A 23207-nucleotide genomic window follows, 5' to 3' on the forward strand; every position below is an offset into this window, starting at 1 on the left:
AAACAATGCAATGAGAACTACGTTCCAATCAATCTGACAAACTCTGACAGGAAGGGTCAGGGTGATTGTCGTTCAAATTCATTGCAGACATAGAGCATCTGACAGAGCATTATGAAATATGGAGAACACCAAAGTTTAAAGTGCTATGAACAAAAGGGAGAGAAACTTGGGTTCTGGAACTTAAAAAGTCAAAACTAGCGTAATATTGTCAGTATTCAACTAGAAATTGAATAACTTTAAAATGGGTACAGCAATCGGAATGAAATATTAGGTACGGCCTGTCAGGAAAGGAAATGTACATCTGTTTTTTGAGTCAGGCATTCCTGCGCTCTAACCATGAAGAATATGATAATTAAATCAATCAAATATGTAGTAAAAGTAAGGAGAAAAGTCTAACCTGAATAACATATTGCAGAGGGGCACAAAATTTGAATGCGAATAGTGAATAGTGTAAATAAGGGACGACATCTAATAGAAAGCCAGAAACAGATGCTAAACGGAGAAAAAAAAGAGTAAAAATTTTCGAAGTGGGAATATAAAATAGAAATACAAACAAATACGCCGACAACTAAACGTCTACCAACCTGTGATCTTGGCGTAGCGGTTAAGGTGCCGAACTACAAATGCATAGGACGTCAGTTCGCATCCACTTCAAGTAAAACTCTTTTATTTTTGTTAATAATGCATACAGCTCTTGAGAGATGATAAAAGAGATCGTATTATCCGTTTAATATGTTAGGTGAAAACGAGATAAAAATTTCAATGACATTTATTGGAGAAGTGAAATCATGAAAACGAAGAAGCAGTATATCTAATCAGAGTTATGTATCAGTGAGCACTGAGCGGTGATCGGAAAAACGAAATTTTCCCGGATTTCGAACATGTGAATCTCTACAATAGGCAAATTTCTTCAGAAGTGTGCCTACTGCAGACCATCAAGTCAGAAATCCCGCAAAATTCCTAGGCACTTTTCCCGATCATCATCCTCTGAGACCAAAACCACTTTCAGTTCGAAAGTTTCTCTGTCTCTCTGTGTCTATCTATCCAGGGCCGCCCACAGGGGGGATGTATGGCGCAAGCTGCGCCATTGAGAAAAATTTTGGGGGGGATTTTACTCTACTTTCGAACTAGCAATTTTACTGTCGGAATAGCATTAAAACACGATTTTGAGAAGCTAATTTTCAAAAATTTTCCGGGGTAAACCCCCGTACCCCCTGCTTCGATACTCGATGAGGCGCAAGTAGCATCCAAGTAGCCATATGAAGGGAAAGGTTGGTTCGTTTTAAGAAAGAAGGGCCGCCCACAGGAGGGATGAATGGCGCAAGTTGTGCCATCGAGAAAAAAATTGGGGGGAATAAAAAAATTGGGGAAGAATTTTACTCTAATGTCGAATAAGTAATTTTGCTGTTGTCAGAATAACATTGGAACACGATGCGATTTTCTTTTTAATCTCAAGAATGAATCCCCCTAACCATTACTTAGAAACTCTATGAATGAAGTACCGCGCAAGTTGCTATATGAAAGGATGGGCTGGTCGGTTTATCGCTTTGTGTAGGTAATTTACCCATTTTCCGCTGGGAGCATTTATTTATTTCTTATTTATACCATGTACGACACTTAATAAGTAATGCTGTTCAATTGCTACATGATGTATAATAAATGAATTAATGATAATATTTTGTATAGTTTTCTGTTTGTGCGATTACATTTTCCAGGGCCTGCGGTAAACTGAAAAACAGCTCAAAAGTGGCATCACTGTGTACAATACTTTCCGTGAGAGGTCGCTCCAGTAGTATTCTATATATTTAGCTCCATGTATTGTACTGTACAAAGTGAAGCCAGCTAGGCAATTGTTCGTTTTTCGCAGATCCTGCAAAATGTAATCACACATTCACACACATAGTACACTACCAAGACTACTAATAAAAGTAATGCCATTTTTATAATTACTACTGCCCCTACTACTACTACAAGCATTCTATAATACTACTACAGGAAATAAAAACAACAACAAAAATAACAATTACTAGTACTATAAAAACTACTGCTACACTGGGCAATTGTTTTTAGAGGATTTGAGTTTTGAGGAGGGAAGATATTATTAGTTTTGGGGGGGAGTGCGCCATCAGCTTTGGGGGGGATGGGCACCCCTGTATCTATCTATCTATCTATCTATCTATCTATCTATCTATCTGTATATATATATAACGCTTTTAGTGAATGCCATAATCAACGTAATTTTAAGTAGATTGAGACCGAACTTGGCACAAACATTAATTGTTAAAATATCTTAAATGAGTTCGTTAGCCAGAATAATCAGATGAAAATGTTCAAAATGGCGGCCTTCAAACTCTTAAAAAATTCCAAGGGAACCACATATCGCTCATAAATAGGTACAATGTTTGAGTGACTTTTCTTCTATTACTGAAATATTGGTGTGCCGGAAATTGAAATAAAACCTCTTTTATTGAAATACTGAACACGATTAATACCCTAAAGAAGGTTTATATCCTTTCGCTACGGCCAGACTTTATTCGGGGGGGGGGGATATTTTCCTATCGGAACAAGATGATTGTTAGTGATGATATGAAGTTACACATTGAAAGTGAAGTAACTTGTGGAACGTGTTATTTGAAAAAATAATATTATAAATGTGCTTTCATCTAACACAGAGAACTGTAAATCTGTACTTCGAGTTCGGGAGCGTAAATGGCGAGGAATGTTATTTGATTTGCTTTTTAGTAGCACATTGCATTGCAAATAGTGGTAGGCAACATTAGTGGTAATAATAATAATAATAATAATAATAATAATAATAATAATAATAATAATAATAATAATAATAATAATAATAATAATAATAATAATAATAATACGAAAAAGTGTTGTTTGTGGCAACGCAATGTCTTCCTCAATTCTTCATCAAACGTAAGGATTGAAACGCTATATCTCCCTTACAGGCAAAATATTAACAATTTATATCGAGAGAACGCGAAATGGTAGAGTGATGGGAGAAACGTTGGACAGTATACACTCATAGGACTCATACAAAATAAGCGATTTCTATGCACAAAGAAGGATTATTTATTGTCATGGAGAGTCATGCGGCCACGTCAGAGCTCTCTTGAGGCAAAATGTCGGTAACTTACATCGAGAGAACAGGAGGTGATAGTGGGATTGGACCAACGTTGGACACCATGGACCCATAAGGAGCATCGAAAAAATATGAGGGAGCGCCAGCCAGTCATACTTATTTCCACATGATAATATAACATTATATTGTGCGAAATATACGCACGAGTCAGCTAGTAGTATTTAATATTATTGTTATTATCTACAGCGCCTTTTCGTTATGTGTGCATGTTTGACACCAAAACCAAAGAGAAACCAAAGAGAAAATCCATCATTCGTAGTAAGAATAAGAATAGACAGTTACTTTATCTGTGAAGAACGACAAAAAGTAAGAAAAGAGTGACAACCCGTAGCGAAAGGAAACAAGACTTTCTTGCAAATGGATAAAAAAATCAAGCCAAGATTGATTCGAACTCGGCTGGCCGGCGCGAAAAGCCAGTGCTTTGTCCACTCACCCGCTGTGTCGTTAGGGATTACAACCATTGCATCAACAGCTATCACTTCCGTGGGTTGTACACAATGATCACGCGTTCCTTCTTTGCTGGAAGTCAACAATGTTCTTACACGTAGTAGTTAAAGCTGCATGTTATGTAATACATGAGGTACTTAGACCTACATGTTTTCCATATAAGGTAATAAAAGGGCCATGCTGGGAATAAGAAACAGAACATTGCTTGGTCAAAACGGAAAATATTGGCATCAGAAGAAATATTTATCTACGAGGCATGCGCAGTAACATAATTCAGAATTGTTACTGTTTAGTTCAGCAAACGAAGAAAGGGGTATAAAAAAGCAAACACGCCGCCTCAAGGAGATCTACTAGAGTTGACAGAGGCGGAAGCAGATGTGTTGTAATACAACAACTTTGGTTAAATTGATAATTCGTTCTGTATCCTGTTATAGATCGTATCACAACTTTACGGGAAAGCAGAGAAAGACTTACTAACACTATCATATAAAACTTTACTAACTCGATGATATAGGCACGAAAGGATGTAACTGTGAGTACTACAACTTGGATTTAACGAAAGCTCTTTAGACATTCAGCGGTCTGTAGGGTTGTATATTCGCTAAAAGATAAGACACAATAGAATTTTCCATAACTCAGCTTCCAGTAGGTAGATACATACATTTGCTGGTTAGATAATGTAACTGCTGTTGGATTTTAATACATGACGTATTGCAGGGTACAAAATGCTTTGTATTACTTGTTTGTTTGTTGACAGCTATTATTTTAGTGTTCTGAAAGGTGTGTGTGTAAACTATGGATGGCCAATTCCGGAATCCGGACAAATTCTAGAATTCGGAAAAATCTGACTTTGGAAAAATTCCGGAATTCGGAAAATTCGGAATTTAGAAATTTCTGATTTTGTAAACATTTCGGAATTCGGAAAACTAGAATATTTCCGAATTCCGGGATTTTTCTGAATTCCGGAATTTTCTAAATTCGGAATGTTTCCTAATTCCATAATTTTCCGAAATCCGGAAAGTCAAATTTCCGCTTCCGCAAAATGAATTTCTCTAGTTTAATATGTATCGTAACGGACAAAAGTCTTAGACCACATAACGGCGATTGCTTTCAGATAAATGCAGAATATGAGAATTAAATCTTTCATGTCTCTAGTTTCGTGTGGAAAAGAAACAAACTTGTGAACAAGAGGTTTAAGAAGAACTCACGTTATTAATAGAAACTTTGCCGAAGATTATTCACTTATATCATCATAAAAGAAATACGAAATACTTTTTGAAACGAAGAAAAATAACATGCAACTTTGCAAAAGGAGGCAAAGAGACCAAACGTACAGTAAGGGATACACCCAGCCACAAAAGTAATTCCCTCCCCCCTAAGCGCTCTAATTCCATTACTTGGGGTCCATGTCCTTTGCAGTTGTGAGAACGCCTAGACAGATGCAACCCAACTTACACGTAACTTTTCTCGGCACTGACAGCATTTGGTAGCCCTGATCCAGGTGTTTATGCGAGTAAAATTGTAAAGTAGGTGACTAACGAAACGATCAATCTCTCTGGTTAAGAGCGTGTTGTCCAATGAACATCACATGTTAATCTCAATATTGTTGTGTATTCAATGTATTTTTTTCATTATATACTGTATAATCAAAGAAATAAAAACACTGATCACATATGAATCAGAATCAGAAAATGCCTGAAAATAGCAAATCTAGAACAACTGCTGGAAATAACTTGTAAATGATTGCCTCCATTAAGAGACCTTCTCCAATTCTCCTCATTCCAACCTCTTCTTTCTGGAGGAGAGAAGATCTTGCTTATCACACTGAGTATGCATTGAAATTGAAATTGGAACTCGAACCCGGGTCCACCAAATAGAAGTTCAATGGGCTAACCACTCACCCACCGCGTCATTTAAATTTCCACCCAAACTAACACCTAGTTAAAATCGTTTCATGGAAAAATATAAACAAAATACTCAAATATTATTTTTTTCTCTTTTCACATGCACCCAGATAAATTTTGGAAACTCGGCGCCGCTGCTCGAAACTTACCTGTACGTTGACCTGTACAACTTTCTATCTGCAAATCTCTACTGAAACGTAACGAACTTGGGCCATTTCTGAAGCTACTGCTAACGATTGGTAAAAGGTGAGTAACCAATGACAACAATGTGCGAAAATGATCGTGATCAAAGTGAAGAGAATCTCCAGTGCCTGTAATAAAGCACACATTGACGCTAGGAAAGTAATGCTTGGCGTTTGGTAGGAATGGAAGGACATTGTGCATCACGGGCTATTGTCGCGGAGCAGAATGATAGACTCGGGACTTAGCTGTTGACAATTAGCACAAGTGCATCTAGCAATTCGAAGAAAGGGTCAAAATTAGACAATAGAAATGGTGTCGTAAACCACATGCACTTCTACTACTTCTCATTAATTGAAAGAACTGGGCTAGGAGGTCTTAGCGCATCCACCGTATACTTCGGACTGTCCGCCTATTATTTGTTCCGTTCCCAGCAGGACTTCTTGAATATTGTTGTTACTTTCAAATGTTTTGAAACCACGTGTTACACATTTTTTTACAGAAACCATAGAAGTTCAAAAGCGCCGAAGATTATGGTTGCCGGAAAATGGAGAAAGTAATCAAGCAAACATGTGCATATGTTGTATCATAATATTGTTTTCAAATAACAATTAATATATTCACAATTTTGAGCTCCTTAAGCTCTGTACCCTTTAGACAACTAGATGTAATATTATTATTGAAGACAACTCGCATAACTATTTCATACTTACATTTCTGGTTGTCCTTGTTTTCACCAGTAACCAGTAAGCAAGCAACATTTGTATACATTTGATATTTTAACACAAGATAATGAAATATGGAATGCATATCTATCATACCTTTCTATTGTAATAAAGTTTTAATTTATTGGTTAAGAGATCAAAACGAATGCGGGAATATTTTCTTACCCCCTGATATTTTCGGAAGTAAAATCGGAATTGGAAACGTCGGTGGTGGTGGTGGTGGTAGCAATATTTCGTTGCAATCCAGGATAGTGCATATTCCTATTCCTTCACTGGTACAAACACAACTGTTGCAGCCTCTCTTATATGCTGTCCCAGGAATACATTTCGCTAATAAGAAAGATGTAAAAAGTAATTAAGAAGAAAACGCAGTGAATGTATCAAAAGTGCAAATTTATTGTATTTACTCTCAGTTAAAAATATAAAAACATTTTCTTATTATTTTGTGTATTACACTGAAGAAATATACATAAGAACACCCTGTATGTATTGTTCAATTTGTTTAAAATTCGCACAAAAAAATTATGCCCTTAGAAGGAATGATCATCTTAGTTTGACGATCTTAGCAGACTGACCATTATACAGAGCATACTGTTAGTAGTTTGAAGGGTATAGGATAATTTTAGTGTGGTTGTGTGCGAAATCGTTGGTCTTGTTTCATAGTATGTTTATGTAGCTTACCAATAATGCTAACGGGTGTCTCTTTTGCAATTGGCTTCAAAAGTAGCCGTTTAGTGGGTACTATTGGCCGGATAGTCCCGTAGAATTGCCACTCGCGTGGATCATGACGTGTCAGTGTTCAATCGGTGATTTACATGATAGAAAGCAAATGTTTTCACATCATAGCACTGTATTCCATTACCACTGCAACGCACCGAGTGGTGTGTGCGCAGGATGATTCTTCGGTCGTAATTGATAGGGTGGCGAATGTCAGTGCAACTTCATTTACCACAACTCTTAATCAAAGTCAACGCACACTAAACAATCGATTTTTGGAAGCAGGTTTACATTCTCACGTTCAACGTGCACGATTACCCTTTACCGTTACTCATCCCCAAGAATGTATTTTGTGCTATCGAGAAAGATAGCATGGAGGAATGAAATGGGGAGGGGTTGTATTCAACGATGACTGTTGGTGTCTTAGACACAATGTTGAGCTGCTCGTAGACATACAGGTGAGCCGCAAAATGTAGCATACTTGCTATAGGCCCTATATGACCTTCAGTTGGCTATTTGGTTCATTTCAAATTTAACGTTAAGCTACAAACTAAAATGGAATGAGACGAAATACCAACCATATGATCTCCTACATGATACCAACCTGAGATTTATGCGCGTAAGCCGCACGTGCTCTCCATAAAGCCAAGGAAAAGCTCGACCAATACTTAGCATTCCCCTAGGAGGAAATAAATTACACATCCTACTCGTCTCTACTCTTCATTCAGAGACCTATGATTAGCGCGCTACATACGTGACATCATCAATTCTTTCATCAGGCTCTACTTGTATTAAACCCTATATTTACGAAATTCCGCGCCTCTTAATATCGGCAGGGTAACCCAGGGTGCTGTGCGTGGTACATTCCTTCTAACCTGACCAGAAAGATTCCTAAGTTATATCGTGCAGGTGAACAGTGATGCCAATTTGGCCTATTTGTGGCTAAATCAAGCCTATTTGGAGGGGCATTTAGCCATACAAATGTACGAAATGCTTATAGCCTTAAATATAGCTTATTTTATGAAACTCTTTTGCCATTGTTGCCTTTTTATTACCCGTTAAATTAATTCTAAAAATACTTTTTCTTTGAAAATAAAGTGTAATTTTTAAAAATTAGCCTTCTTGTCATTAGATATTATCGTATTAATTGATTTTTTTTCTAGACAGAGGGTGTTGTATTACGCAACAAACACTTGTTTTTCATTCTTCTCTCTCTCCACCCACAGATTTAAAACCATTTACCAATACTTATTGACTCAGAATGAATTTTAATGTCGCTACCGTAAAGGCACCGTTTGTCACTTTCTAATTATTTTAATTTTAGCATTTCATTAAAAGAATGAAAGTTTTTTTTTTTTTTTAAATAAAAATTTAATGAACTGTTTCGTTCTTCAAGCCACAAAGATTGTTTATGTTTCTTAAAGGAAAGAAATAGTATATCTAATCAGCTTGAAGACTCTCAATGCAATCATAATGATTCGTGTCGATGTACGAAGAAATAAGAAGTGTTTGTAAGGAATATGACCTGCCGAAAGTATTACTGAAAATTGGGACAATGGCGGTCTACATAAACACTACCAATCCACAATCCAACGATGGTGCATGCAGTTCCAACGCCTCGGCTAGCTGCGACGTCATCGATGATAACTTATTTCAATTCAAATAATAATATGGTTGGCGACTTTCAATCCATCGGATGAATTGTTGATGGATTTTATTGTAATTTAAAGCCATGTATATTGCTTGTTTGTCTTCAGCGAATAAAGTTCAACATTTCAAATTACACTATAGCCCACTTATAATCCTACACACAAAAAGGCGTTTAAAATCTACAACGTGGATTATAGGTTAGAAGTTCAAAATCTAGTCATTTTTGCGTAAAAAAGCTTATTTCTGAAGGCCATCTAACCTATTTTCTTCATAGGTTGTTGGCAACAATGTTGCTCGACTGCCAACTGGGTATTGACAAAACCATAGCCTATCTACGTCAAGGTCTATAACGTACGTGTGATTTCATAGTCCAAATAGACAATCAGCATCTATGCACCTAAGTATTGAAGGTTTCTCACTTCCTATAAAATATGATCGGAATCTCATATTGGCTCTATATTTTGCTCACTACAACTATCACTCACGTGAGATTAATTCCTACTGGGTGTTCTTAAATGCAATTCTCCGATGTATTATAAAATAAGTAAGTCATTTGAGAGTTCCAAGAGTTTTGTTCTCGAACCCTTTCGGTGCCTAAGTCCACATTTGTGGACACAAATTGATATACTTTTGCTGCTCGTTCAATTTAATCAGCTCGATTAATTCCTAGTGTACACACGCGTGGACGTCTGAACACTAAATACATTTATTTCTGGTAAGCTCGAGTGCAAGCGTCAGCGGCCATGAAGTATTCAGTTCATGCTATTTTAAGTATATAAACGTAACCATTGTTTTATTGTGTCACAACAATGTAAGAATGTCACAAGAAAGGTGTGGTATACCAAGAAACGGAATAAAATATATATCATAATTGTTCACAAATATTTAAATATTCAATTGCTTGTTACTGCACCAATGTCCACAAAATGTAAACACAGTATTTTTCTAAAACAATAAAAAATTCAAATTCTGAAAAATATGATTTTAAGTGATGCAGCATACAAATAATTGAAAGATGGTTTTCAAAGATTGGTAGTCTGGGACCGAAAGGGCTGAAATTATAGTCAAGTCACATTTGTCTGCAATAAGGCTTGGAATACTAAATAAACCTACATATTAATTTAAACAGTCAAACTTTATTTTTATTTGTACATACAAAATTTCAAGAACCAAGTAAATAATTTGTCTTGTAATAGTTAATAGAAATTTCCTACTACTTTAGAAATAAACTTTGGTCTACTAGAGAAAAGTCATGACATTTTGTTCCTATCTACTCGGAAGAAACACAGATTAATGTGGTTATTCCCTCTTGGGAAGATATATAAAATACCAAATACTTGCTTGTAAAAACTTTCCGATAAATATTTCATATTATAAATCAAAAAGAATGAAATTAGTAATAAAATAAATTTATTTACAAAATTGAAGTTTAATTGATACTAGGTTTTGTAATTATACCCTACTTAAAGACTGCGTTTTTATTAACTTATCCATCATTTAACTGTAATTTTTATTTATCATATTGTACGATAAAAAGTGATCATCTTCCATTGTTTCTTTTCAGGGTAAAAATCCTGTAATAGTCAGCATATTTACATTCAGTCTATAAAGTGATTTGCTCCGACCATTACGACATGCGTAGGGATGCAAGAGATCGTAAACAACAGCTTTTTGTTTGGAAAATGTTGAATTTTATTAAATATATCAATTTTAATGAATAATAACAGTACGTTTCACGTTTGTTATATACGTTTCTCCAATTATAATGGTAAAAAGCACTTAATTACTCAATTCTTAACAAGAAAATGTAAAAAATTCAAGAATCAAGTAAAATCTATCATTCCATAGAAAAGGAAAAGTGCTAATTCATAGACGAAATGGGTTTATTGGTTCCTTCGAATTGTTTTATAATCGGTATAACCGGTATTAGATCAAGGTTCAATGACAAAAGTTTTATAATCTTATCAATAAATGTTCTGAAAACGTGTTAGATTTCGGCGCAAACTAAATAATTATCATTTACAATTTATGAAGAAATTAAAACTTCATTGTAACTATATATAATATTTGTTATCATCATCACCATAAATATTCTGCCATTATTGGCAGGTCACTTGTCGTGAGTGAGAAGTTTTCATGTACGACAATCTTCAGCTAACCTTTCATATTCACGTACAATTTCTGAAAGAAAGAATTGAATTGTTCCTGGCTCCATAATTTTAGTAACTCTTCTCGGAATATTGCTCAGTGGTAGAGCATTCACCTCTGGTGCTTGGGGTCTCGGGTTCGATCCCAGCCCCCGCCAAGTGAACTTTGTGCTGGACAAACACCGTGTGCGGACTATCAGCCAGGTGAAGATATTGACACCCGACGTTTCGAATGGAGACATCGCTTTCATCTTCAGGGATTGTAATGAAGAGACCGGAAACGTGAGCATGTGTAGGCCTATATATATTTACTATTTAAGGGAAGAGCTATGAATGGGGGCTTGTGATTGGTTGAGGGAAATGCTGGCTACTGATTGGCTGAGGGATACTGACTGGTTATGTTGTGGCTACGAGAAATGGCTTTGTTGAATGTCTGTTTTCGTTCCTGAAAGGGCCGACCAGATAGGGCTAAGTTGAAATTCATTTTCTCTATTGAGACTGTTTCTTTCCCATGAGATAGCTGTGGCTCCCTTTATTGTTTCGTCTCAAAAATAGCTGCACTTGGCTACTAGGGTGCTATTTGTAAAATCAATTCTGTGTTCAAGCTCTATGCTATGCTATGCTAGCTCTGACTTTTCGGTTTGCTGAAGTCTTATGTAGCTGTTATGTTCTTTGCATCGTTGCTCCATTGTACGTCCAGTTTGTCCTACATATGCTCTGCCACATTAAGATGGTATACGGTATACACCGGGAGTGAGAGATGATGGTCGTCACACTGGTTTGAATAATGATCTAATGTTGGTTGGAAGTTTATGAAACAGTCTTACGTCATGTCTAGCAAGTAATGTGGTGAGTTTTCCGGAGGCGCGACTGATGAGAGGCACTACGGTAGTAGAGAGATAATCCTCACTTTCAGCTTTTTGGATCACTCTGTGTTGCGAAGTAACGGCCCTTTTATGGCCATATTGATACCTGTAAGACTGTAGCTATTCTCTTGTAGCATCGAACGAAAATGGTTGAATTCCTTTTGTAAACTTTCCTGGTCACTTACGGAGATTCCTCTGTGGGTCAAGGTATTTAGCACTCTAAGAAGTTGTGACTTATGATGGGTGCTGTTTACGTTGAGATAAAGATCCGTATGTATCAACTTCCTATATACGCTGTGTCCTAGTGTTTCGTCAGGTTTACGGCGAACAATAATAAGAAGAAAGAGGAGGCAGCTACTCTCCTGACAACTGTTCTTTACCGGTATGGTTTTGTTGTGAGTTTTGTAGGATATTTTCACTCACGACACACTTGATACGCTTGCCACTTTCTTCACATTTACACTATAATCGAGTCCCCAAAAGATACCAGCTTTAGAATCAAAGAGATCGCCCATTTTACACTATCACCTTGTGCTCAGTTTATTGCAAAATGCCATTCAACAGCTCTTATGTAGGTCAACAGAATGCCGTCTGACAATTGGCCGCTTATATATCTCAAGTGTTAGTAATGAGACGAATAAGGGTGAACTTACAGAATTTTGTCTAATAGCATACATAATGCATGGATTAAGAAAGAAAAGGCTCATTAACAAAAACCGAACTATTCCTAGTTCTGAAATGAATGGCAAAGCAATGGCAGACAGTATTTGGAAGACTTCATGGTAGGAACTTTGTGAGTTTTAACCCCAAGCTATAAGTTTCCTATTTAAGTCCTTTCCAAATACTCAGTTTTCTTAGTAACTCTTTAACATCACAATACCTTGAAGGATCGTTTCGAGTCATCTTATTAAACTGGTGATATTTGTGTGTTTATAAATTTCTGCAGCCATTTGTTACATATCACTGAGCATGTTATGTCAAATTCTACCGTTGCCTGATGATAATCCAGTCAAACCGTGAAGTGTGCAAATGTAGTAGTTGCATGTTTTGCAATTCTTCGTGAAAAGAAGTTGCAAGTTGGTAGGCGAATAGTAATAAATCCTGCTAATTCATTGCGATTGGTTGAGAGCAAGCTTCGACGAACTCTGCTTTGTAAAGACGGTATTAGTGTAAGAGATGAAATATATGTTTATTCTGTAGTTTCGTTTACTGTGCAAAACATATAATCGTCGTTAGCAACGAACACGTTCGTAGTACCTACGGATAATTATAATTGTAGTGATGATATTGACAACACCTTACCCTAAGCAGTAAAACTTCAAAGTCGAAAGTGTTATCACAATATATACTATGCCTACCATCAGAGGTTTCAACCCTAATACAAACTTCTGAAAATATACTTCAAATTATAGCCTGAAAGCACTATTAAGACTGCATTGACCTATGTGACAAAGCAAAGGTAAAAATGATAGTTTTCAAAGGAAATCGTATACTATTATTCAATATAATCAATCAAAACACAGTAATAGGAAAAATATATCAGCTACAACAAAATCGAATGCACTTTTCAATTTTCGACATTATCATGTTTTAGAAATTATCTTATTAACATACATAATCAAAAGTACAATAATAATATTCGTAAATAAACTACTGCCCCAATACTATACCGATAAGATAGGTATGAGTCTACAACTAGCTATTCTACATTGACACTTCGTATCTTTTTGTATGAGCCTTATCAGGAAAGTGAATATACAAATGAAAAATAAGATATACAAGAAATTAATATACACTTGTACAGAAGCTATTTCTCTTCATAAGTGTGTCCACTGCCCAAACATTTATTCTAAAGCGGAATTAGTTTTTGGGTTCCAGAATCGTAGAAACCTGCTCATGTATCGGTAACCACATTGTTACTTCTTCTCTGACCTCATAGCCGTCATCGAAATGTTTTCCACAGAAATTTTCTTCAGGTTCAGGACTACATGGTAGTCATGGTAGCCATTTGGGTGATCGTCGCTGTATGGTGGATATTCAAGGAGGTCCCATTTAAAATGTGCAAGTTGCTTCTTGGTTATATTTGCTATGTTGCCGGATTTGTTAAGCATGAAGGTCAACCCACATGACAATATGCTCTTTTGTTTTGAACTGCATAGCGAAATTGTTTGAAAGTATCGCAGTTGTTTCAGTATTTACTGTTCTTCCAGGAGACATTTAAACCCATAAGATGCTGTGGTGACACAGAAAACTGTTGGTACGGCATGTAGATTGAAAATGAGGTTTTTAGCTTCCCGGTTTTTGAAGAGTGGGTATGGTACCATTGCACTGACCGCTGCTTAGAATAAGGCGTATAGTGAGTCACACGAGTGTTATCATCTATCAATATGGAGTCCAAGAATGGATCTTTCACTTCTGGGTAGTGCATACAGAAGTCCAGTGCGTATCCCATTCTTTTGTTCTTGTGTTCATCAATCACCTCTTTTTGGGCCCAACGTGCACACTTCTTGTATTCTTACCCGAAGACTAGTGATTAACAATATAACTTCACGAATAGTTTCGAACCATGCGAAAACAACACACAATTCTCTAATTGTCAACCGCTTTTCACATGCACCTCTGCTGAAATACATTTGCAAGTGTTGTCGTTGCACACAGACTGCATCTCGCTCCTCTTTCATCATGAATATTACGTCGATTTTTAATAAAAGCAAGGAACTAATTCACTACATTTTGCTGATTCATTATGTCTCTGTAAACAGACACTATTTCTAGATAGCCCTCTGATGGTCGTTTTATTTGTTTCTTCAAAAATCTGATTACGCTGCGCACTTCAAACATGGCAGGAAACGCCCCGCCCAGGCCGGGAAGCTTTTATCTTTTACTTTTATAAGTGTTTTTTTAACGTACCTCAATACAAACAAATCACGCATATTGGCGATTTAACATATTATAGCACAATAATTTTGTTTTTCATTGACGTTTCGTCGCAACTCTGTCACTGGTGGGAAGCTGGTGGTATAATTTTCAAAACGGAAGTGGAGCCACCGAGTACAGTCGCTGAAGGGCCTCCACTTTTGGCGAAATGTCAGTAGTTGCCCATCCTTGGTCCACCGAAGCTTACGGTGTGGGGAACCTTTCCTTAATTGAATAATCACAACCAAGCATTACGAAATTTACCAAACAAGCGTAAGCTTCCGCATGCTGTAAGCGTCGGTAGACCACCGATGGGCAACTACCGACATTTCACCAAACATTGGCGGCCCCATAGTGATGCTACGCGGTAGCGTCACTTCCGTTTTGAAAATTATGCTACCAGCTGCAGAGACGCGATGAAACGCCAATGAATCACAAAATCATTCCCCAAAATACGTTAAATCGCCTATATGCGTGATTTGTTTACATTAAGGTAAGTTTAAAAGAAACACTTATAAAACTAAAAGAGAAAAGCTCCCCGAGGTGGGCGCGAACCACGAATCTTGTGGTTACTAGCCGCGTGCTCTTCGACTTAGCCACGGAGGCCATGAAGAAAACGTCGCTTGTACAGAGATAAATCATTGAACTCTTTTTATTTTGGCTATTCAGAGTGCTCCTTTAACAGTGTATATATGACGATAACTATTTGGAATCAGCAAAAATTCATTCACCATGTAATTTTATAAAAAATGACACTCATTCATTTACTTTATTTCGGACTTATCACATATTCGCTTTTAAATGATCAGCGGCAGTTGACTTCTAAATTCACTTATCTCAAGATTTTTCACTTCATGATGTAGAGACAGGGAGACCACTTTAGGAACAATTTATCAGGAAAAAGTATATATAATAATTAGCGCATGCACATGATTGGCAATAGTTCGTGTTGGTCCCTTTTGTGATTCTTCGCGACGAATCAAAGGAACGCGGACCGAGACGAAGTCCTTGGTTCTACGCGGTGGTAACTTCAACATTCCGACTCTAGATATTTGTTTCGACTCGACGAAACCCTGCCACTAGTGGCACTCTAGCGGCAATCCTTCGACGCGTCACTATATCGACGATCAATATTTTCCTGCAAGTGGGCCACTAGGTGTTGGCGACGTTTACGACATGAGGTTTAGTTGGTAGTGTTCTTGCTTCGCATTCGGGAGATCCTGGTTTCAAATTCGATAGTCCTTACTGAGCTTTTTTATGTTTTTTTTATTAAATCCCTCCATTCGAATACTGGGATTATATCTTTAAACACAGGCCCTGGTCGACCGCCTACTTATGGATACGGCACTCATGAAAGCTATGTTGTTCTACAGGAGAGAATACAGGATTACCGTGAACTGGGAACGCATAATTAATCTAGATTGAGTAGGGGCACTCAGAATCTTCCTTTCAAGGCAAATCGTAAAACATTTTTTCACAGCATTTGAACAAGAGGCTCGTTAGGGACTACGGTATATGTTTTACTCTTCAGGAAGGGGCGTCCCCATTCTTCATCCGCCACTGTACGAATGAGCTTTTTTTATTTTTGACTTTAAGATATCAACTGACTTCTAACGTTAGTATTGCTATTGCATTGGCACTTAATCTGATTTTACACAAAAAGATATTCACGACCAAATGAGTACTTGTTAATATATTACTTTTTTATTTTAGAAACTGAGTATTAGTTGGGAGAATTGATACTGTTGGGAGTATTAGTTGGAGAATAATTATGATTGGCAAGCAATAAATTGTTATTTATCGCCATATTGTGAAATTAATAGTAGATGAGGAATTGTCTTTGACAATATAAGGTGTATTAAGTTCTTTTTTCTTACTCAACAAAATTGTTAATAAATAACCGGATATTATTTAATTAATTTCTTAACTTTAGAGTGATCACCCATAAATTCTTATACTCTTCTCTGTCCACTTTCAATTTTTAATAAACTTTTTTGTACAGGAAAGTATACCACCACAATGAATATGATTCAGGGATATATACATTTTAAAGGACCTCTTCTTGACGTATCTTTTATTTCTGCGGCTTTCTCAAACTATATTTCATAACAGAACTACCTTCATCCTTAAAATAGAACCATTACTACACATTAAAACTCATTATAATGACATCAAACACATATTGCTCATTTCCCACATAAAAACGTGTATATACTTTAAACGTTACATGGAAGTCTCTATTATTTCGCTACTTTATTAATTTGGCGGCGAGTCGTTCTGAGCTCATGCAAGCAAGACAAGAGGAACCACCAATTGCATGATAGAGTGAAAGCAGAAAATTATTTACAGAGATCGCCGGAAAAATTGACAGTAGTTTATACCAGAACTACAGGAGAGAGATATAGTCATTAGGTATTTGGATAAAGATGTGTACAATCTCAAGAAGATTGTTCTAAAGGTGAAACCACAGTCTTATGAAAGCTATCAATGTTATAAAGAGCCGTGTGAAATAGCTAATCGATATAAGTTATGGAGAAGAGCAATGTCCTGCTAGGAATAAACTCTGTTTTAGCTGTAAGGTTCAAGGGGATTTTACATGTCTGTTCATCAACTGAAAAGTAAGTCTATGCTTCAAATATTCATTCAAATGGATATCAAGTACTTCGGCCACGGATAACTAATGGAAAAAATGAAATGAAATTTTTGAGTTTTACGTCCCACGCTTATGCCGGTTAGGCTAAAGGAGACGGTGATGATGAGTAATGAATGAAATGGTGGAATGAAGAAAGTGGAAGGAAACGGGAGAACCCCGAGAAAACCCACGCACACGGTGTTTGTCCACCACAAAGTTCACTTGGCGGGAGCAGGGTTTGAACCCGAGACCCCTAGCACCAGAGGTAATCGCTCTCCCACTGAGCCACCGCGGCCCCGATAGATAATGGGTATTCCAAACCCAATACCTGACAATTCCAACGAAAAATAATCATCCAAACACAAGCTGTTATTCTAAATTATAAGAAAAATATTATGCAGTCAGATCCTGCAAAATATGCTGAAAAAGCAAAGCCTTCTTCAATATTCTAATAGAAAGAATGCACAGCAACTAAGAGTTAAAATTAAAAACAGAAGAATAAGTGTTTTCTGAATGTTATTTCTCCCAATATATCAGTCGTAATCAGCACTCATCTTTTGCTTCTCAGAAACTCTGTTATGTAGAAGATCAATTAATTACAAATATCAAAGAATAATATATTTAAGTTTAACCCCGCGTAACGTGGGTTCCTGTTACCACGGCATGGCGCGTCCTCTGGTTGCGGATCGAGGCCTCTAGATATAGAGGTTAGCTGCGAATATACTGAATAAGCAGTCGCGGACACACGACTACGAGTGGTCCTTCATCTTGCGTGTTCGGGTAGGCTAACAACCTCATCCTGTAAAAAAAAAAAAAAAAAAAAAAAAAAAAAAAATCACTTGTTCAGAAATATTCACAAAAGCCTCGGACAAGGACTGATAACTTGGCACGACCTCAGACAAAGAAAATGGACATGAGATTAATTGGAACATGGAATATTAGAAGTCTTTATAGGGCAGCTGCGTTGAAATCCGTAACGAGTGAGTTAGAGAAATATAGGATGGACCTAGTAGGAGTTCAGGAAATTAGGTGAGAAAGAAATGGATCTGTGAATTCCGGAAATTTTATATTTTTTACGGGGAAGGAAATAAAAATCACCAGTTAGGAACAGGGTTTTTCGTTCACAAACGAATATTACCAGCAATTAAACGGCTTGAATTTGTTATTGAAAGACTTTCTTTTATTAATCATAAAGAACGGTGGTGTGATATTATTGTTTTAAATGTGCACGCCCCAACTGAAGATAAGGGTAACGATATAAAAGATAGATTTACGAAGAAGTGGAACGGATATTTGACCAACTCCCGCGATATGAAAATTCTATTAGGGGATTTCAATGAGAAGGTAGGACGAGAGGATATTTTCAAACCGATTATAGGGAACGAAAGTCTGCATAAGGGAAGTAATGACAACGGTGTTAGACTCGTGAACTTTGCAACATCCAAAAACCTAATCGTGAAGAGTACAAAATTCCCACATCGCGACGTTCATAAATACACTTGCACATCACCAGACGGAAAAACACATAATCAAATTGATCACGTTTTAGTAGATAGAAGATGGCAATCTAGGCTAATTGATGTCCTGTCGTTTAGAGGGTCTGATTGTGACACTGATCACTACCTGGTAGTAGCGATAATAAGAGAGAGACGATCTTTGAATAAAGGTAATATTCAATGTCCGAAACCGGAGAGATTCAATTTAAAGAAATAAGAAGAGAGCCAGGTAAGAGAGGAATGCCAGATTGGAGTTTCGAATAGATTCTCGGCTTTAGCAATTTGGGAGGGCACTAGTGTTGAGGATACCTGGATTGAAATTAGAGTTAGCACTGAAGTTACAGCAAATGAAAAATTGGGACACGCGGAAATACGTAGGAACAAACCATGGTTCGACCAGGAATGCATTAAACTAGCAGAGAAGAGAAAACAGGCGAAATTACGCTGGCTGCAAAATCCGAATGAAATAACTACACAAAATTTCGCAGATATCAGGCGTGAAACTTTCAAAACTTTTAGATCAAAGAAACGCGATTTTTTTGAAAGCTAAAATTAAAAAACTTGAAGATAATAGTAAAAATAAAAACATCCGGGACATGTATAAGGGGATCAGTGAATTTAAGAAAGGCTATCAACCTCATGCTTATATATTAAAGAAATCTGACAGTACAGTTCTGACTGATACGGATAGCATCTTAAATAGATGGAAAGATTTCTTTGACAATTTGCTTAACACGCAACAAAAAACTAGTGTGCGTGGAGAAAAGGAGATACACACCGCAGAACCGTATATTCCAGAACCCAACCGAATAGAAGTAGAAACTGGAAATATAATACCACGGTACATCAACTATTTATTGATTTTAGAAAGGCGTACGACTCGGTTAGGAGAGAAACATTATACAACGTTCTTACAGAACTTGGAATACCGAGAAAGCTAATTAGATTAATTAAAATATGTTTAAATGAATCCCAAAGTAAAGTCCGGATAGGAAAATTTTTGTTCACGAGCTTTCACGTCGAAAATGGCCTGAAACAAGGGGATGCGTTATAGCCGTTATTATTTAACTTCGTTCTGGAATACGCTATAAGGAAAATCAAAGATAGCAACCAGGGCCTAGAGTTGAACGGTATTCACCAGGTTATGACATATGCTGATGATGTAAATTTAATAAGGAATGATAGGAGAACAATAGAAAGAAATGCAGAGATTTTATTAAATCCTTGCAGGGGCATGGGTTTAGAAGTAAATGCAGAGAAAACTAAATACATGGAAGTGCGTCGGGACCGGAATACAGCAAATTATGGATATGTTAAAATATTAAATAGTACGTTTGATAAAGTGGATACTTACAAATATCTAAAATCAATATTAACAGAGGAAAATCATATTCACGAAGAAATTAAATGTCGAATAAAAGCAGAGAATGCATGTTATTATTCGGTTCAAAATCTCTTGTCATCGCGAATTCTTTTGAGGAATTTGAAGCTCAAAATATACAAAACGATAATCATGCCTGTTGTTCTCTATGGTTGCGAGCATGGTCGCTTACTGTGAGGGAAGAACATAGACTGAAAGTATTTGAGAACAAGATCCTGAGACGAATATTCGGACCCAAGAGGAACGGGAATGGGGAATGGCGGAAACTTCTTAATGAGGAACTACATAATTTATACGGTTTACCCAACATTGTTAGGGTCTTCAAGTCTAGGAGGCTTAGGTGGGCAGGTAATGTAGCTAGAATGAAAGAAAGTAGAAACGCTTTCAAAGTCTTGACTGGAAGACCAATCGGAAAACGACCATTAGGAAGACCTAGGCACAGATGGAAGGACAATATTAAGATGGATCTCGCAGAGATAGGAATACAAAGTAGAAACTGGATGCAGTTAACTAAAGATAGAAGTCAGTGGTGAGCTTTCGTGAACGCGGCATTGAACCTCCGGGTTCCGTAGGCCATAGAATTAGTTAGTTAGTTAATTTATGTATTTAAGTTAATGTTCTACTAACTTAAATGTTGTACTTCTTAACTTAAATGTGCTACTGTATTCATATATTATAAATATTAAATTAATACAAACTGCATAAAATAAGTTAAAATAATTTGTACATATTTATATTATCAATTTTCTTTCTGGAACTTTCTGAAACAGTTTTTCTGTTGTTATATCTAGCCCTATCACCGTCTACACCCAGGTGATGGCACTGGTATCTTGAAGGGTCTCAAAGGAAATTTTTACATTTCTGCAATATTACACAATAACTTTCGGTACATTTTTAGTATTTACTGAGTCCATACAAATACTCTGTGTTTCAAGTATCAATAGACACCCTGTTTTACAGCGACCATTAAATTCACATCTAGTAAACATTTGCTGGATGTTGAAAAGAACGGACAGGAAACAGCATAGTGAGAAGTACAACTACGAGCAGAAGGAAATGGCTCGTGTCATATAAATGATATTTAACCAAAAACACTTCTTATATATATATATATATATATATATATATATATATATATATATATATATATATATATATATATATATATATATATATATATATATATATATATTCGAAACGTTGAGGATTTCAATAGGAGGAAATAGTACTGACTCAGTAATTTCCAGTTTTTTTTTTTTTTAAATAATGACATAAAATAATTAAATTACAAGTAGATTTAAATATAGACTAATTGTCTTCTTCTCTTCCGGTGTTACAAAAGAATTTCGAAACGAATAAATGCTACTGCTCAGCACTGAACTTTGGAACTTCTTTCTAAATGGCAAGATTTTCGTGCATTCAAATTTAGGTACAGGGCCGTACTGACCAGGCAGGAAACCGGGAAATTTCCCGGTGGGCCCTGGACGGTAATTTTTCTAGTGGGCCCTCCGCCTCGTATCGTAAGTAGCGGTATATATACAAAAAGGAACACGTCACGCACTACTCGTATACAGGGTTAACGGAATGGAAGACAATAACATGTCGAATACCCGTAATACAGTCACCTAATCACAGCCGAACGTTGTCAGTCCATGATGTTGCGGAAACAGTATTTCACATTTTTCGTAATTCAACCCTTGAAAGGTTCCTCATTTCCCACTCTGCTTTACAATTTTGCTAATGTACAAGTATTCAACTAAATTAATACCTCAAATGATGTTATGACTTGAAAATGAATAATAATTTACATTTTACAGCGCCGTTGTTTTCCATATAGAAAATATGCAGGATCGATTAAGATCATTGGGGCTCTGAAGCGGGAAAATACAATGGCCCTCATCAAAAACTTTTATGATGGGCCCTCTCTCAACATGTTCAAAAGGGTGCACGAATTATATAGGAGTGACTCATGTCATGTCTTCTAATTTTTGAGGTGAATTTTTTTTTAAATAAATTTTAACGTTTCGGAGCCTCGTTGGTCACAGAGTACTGAAGCAAATACTGAAAACTCAATTCGATTTTTTATTTATTTATTTTTTTATAACAGAGGAAAATGTTTATATATTTAAAGGAAAAACAAAAGAGCAATCACTATATTGCAGGTAAATAGCTTTTTAAACGATTTATTTAAAAACGCGTGTTAAGGGCATCATAAGTGGCCTTGTGAAGCCCCACTTATGGGGCTTATATAAAAACTCAAATCCTTGAGTGAATTTTATAGACTACTATTTGTCCCTCACATGTGATTCTATCTCTCAACCAAAAGAAGATTTGTAATGTGGATTCATAGCCATACGACTCAAATAGCGTTATCAGGAAAATATGTAAACACAAGAGAACTATATATTAATACAATATTAATGAGACTAGATATGTATTCGATGACGTATTTGCACAGAGATTTGCACAATTTTATCATGCTTTTATGTGGTAACATTAAGACTTTTGACAGTGACAGAAAAAGACTAAAAAGTGGTGTTTAAGGTATTTCATTAACGCTATTATATGAATGTATAATGTAAGTCAAATATTAGTTCAGTACATTAAAAAAGTAAGTTGGATTATAGATGTGTACAAACGACTCTTGAAAAACAAATTAAACTGAAATATATTTAAAAATACCGATATCTGAAAAATATATCCACATCTTAATGTCACCGATGATATAGAATTTTGTTCTTGGATAATGAGTTATTTCAATATTTTGAAAGTCTGTAAAGAGCAGTTCAATAGAGGTATCTTTTGCAAGGTTTGTGTTTACAGCAATTCCTCCTCGCTTATGTGAAATTTGCGTGAAAAAGTTGAGGGAGAGAAAGATATCCTCTGCGAGGATTCATACTAGGTGCATACTTTCAGGTTGTGTTGCTTCTGGAGATGTTAGAAGAACCTCAGAATTTCATTCGTTTTATCATCTCTCAAGTCAGATATCTAC

At 36.4% G+C, this 23207-nt stretch overlaps 1 protein-coding gene across 1 annotated transcript in view; it reads right to left on the reverse strand.

Annotated features, from left to right (window-relative positions):
• Positions 1 to 23207, reverse strand: part of LOC145662087 (uncharacterized) — a 111126-nt gene that overhangs the window by 35444 nt on the left and 52475 nt on the right. The window contains exon 2 of the mRNA XM_081727425.1: positions 6576 to 6740. Within this exon, the coding sequence (XP_081583551.1) occupies positions 6576 to 6740 (165 nt within the window). The remainder of the gene's footprint in view (positions 1 to 6575; positions 6741 to 23207) is intronic.

This window comes from Thermobia domestica, chromosome 10, assembly GCF_964235325.1.
Source record: "Thermobia domestica chromosome 10, izTheDome1.hap1.1, whole genome shotgun sequence".
NCBI classification, from domain to species: Eukaryota; Metazoa; Arthropoda; class Insecta; order Zygentoma; family Lepismatidae; genus Thermobia; species Thermobia domestica.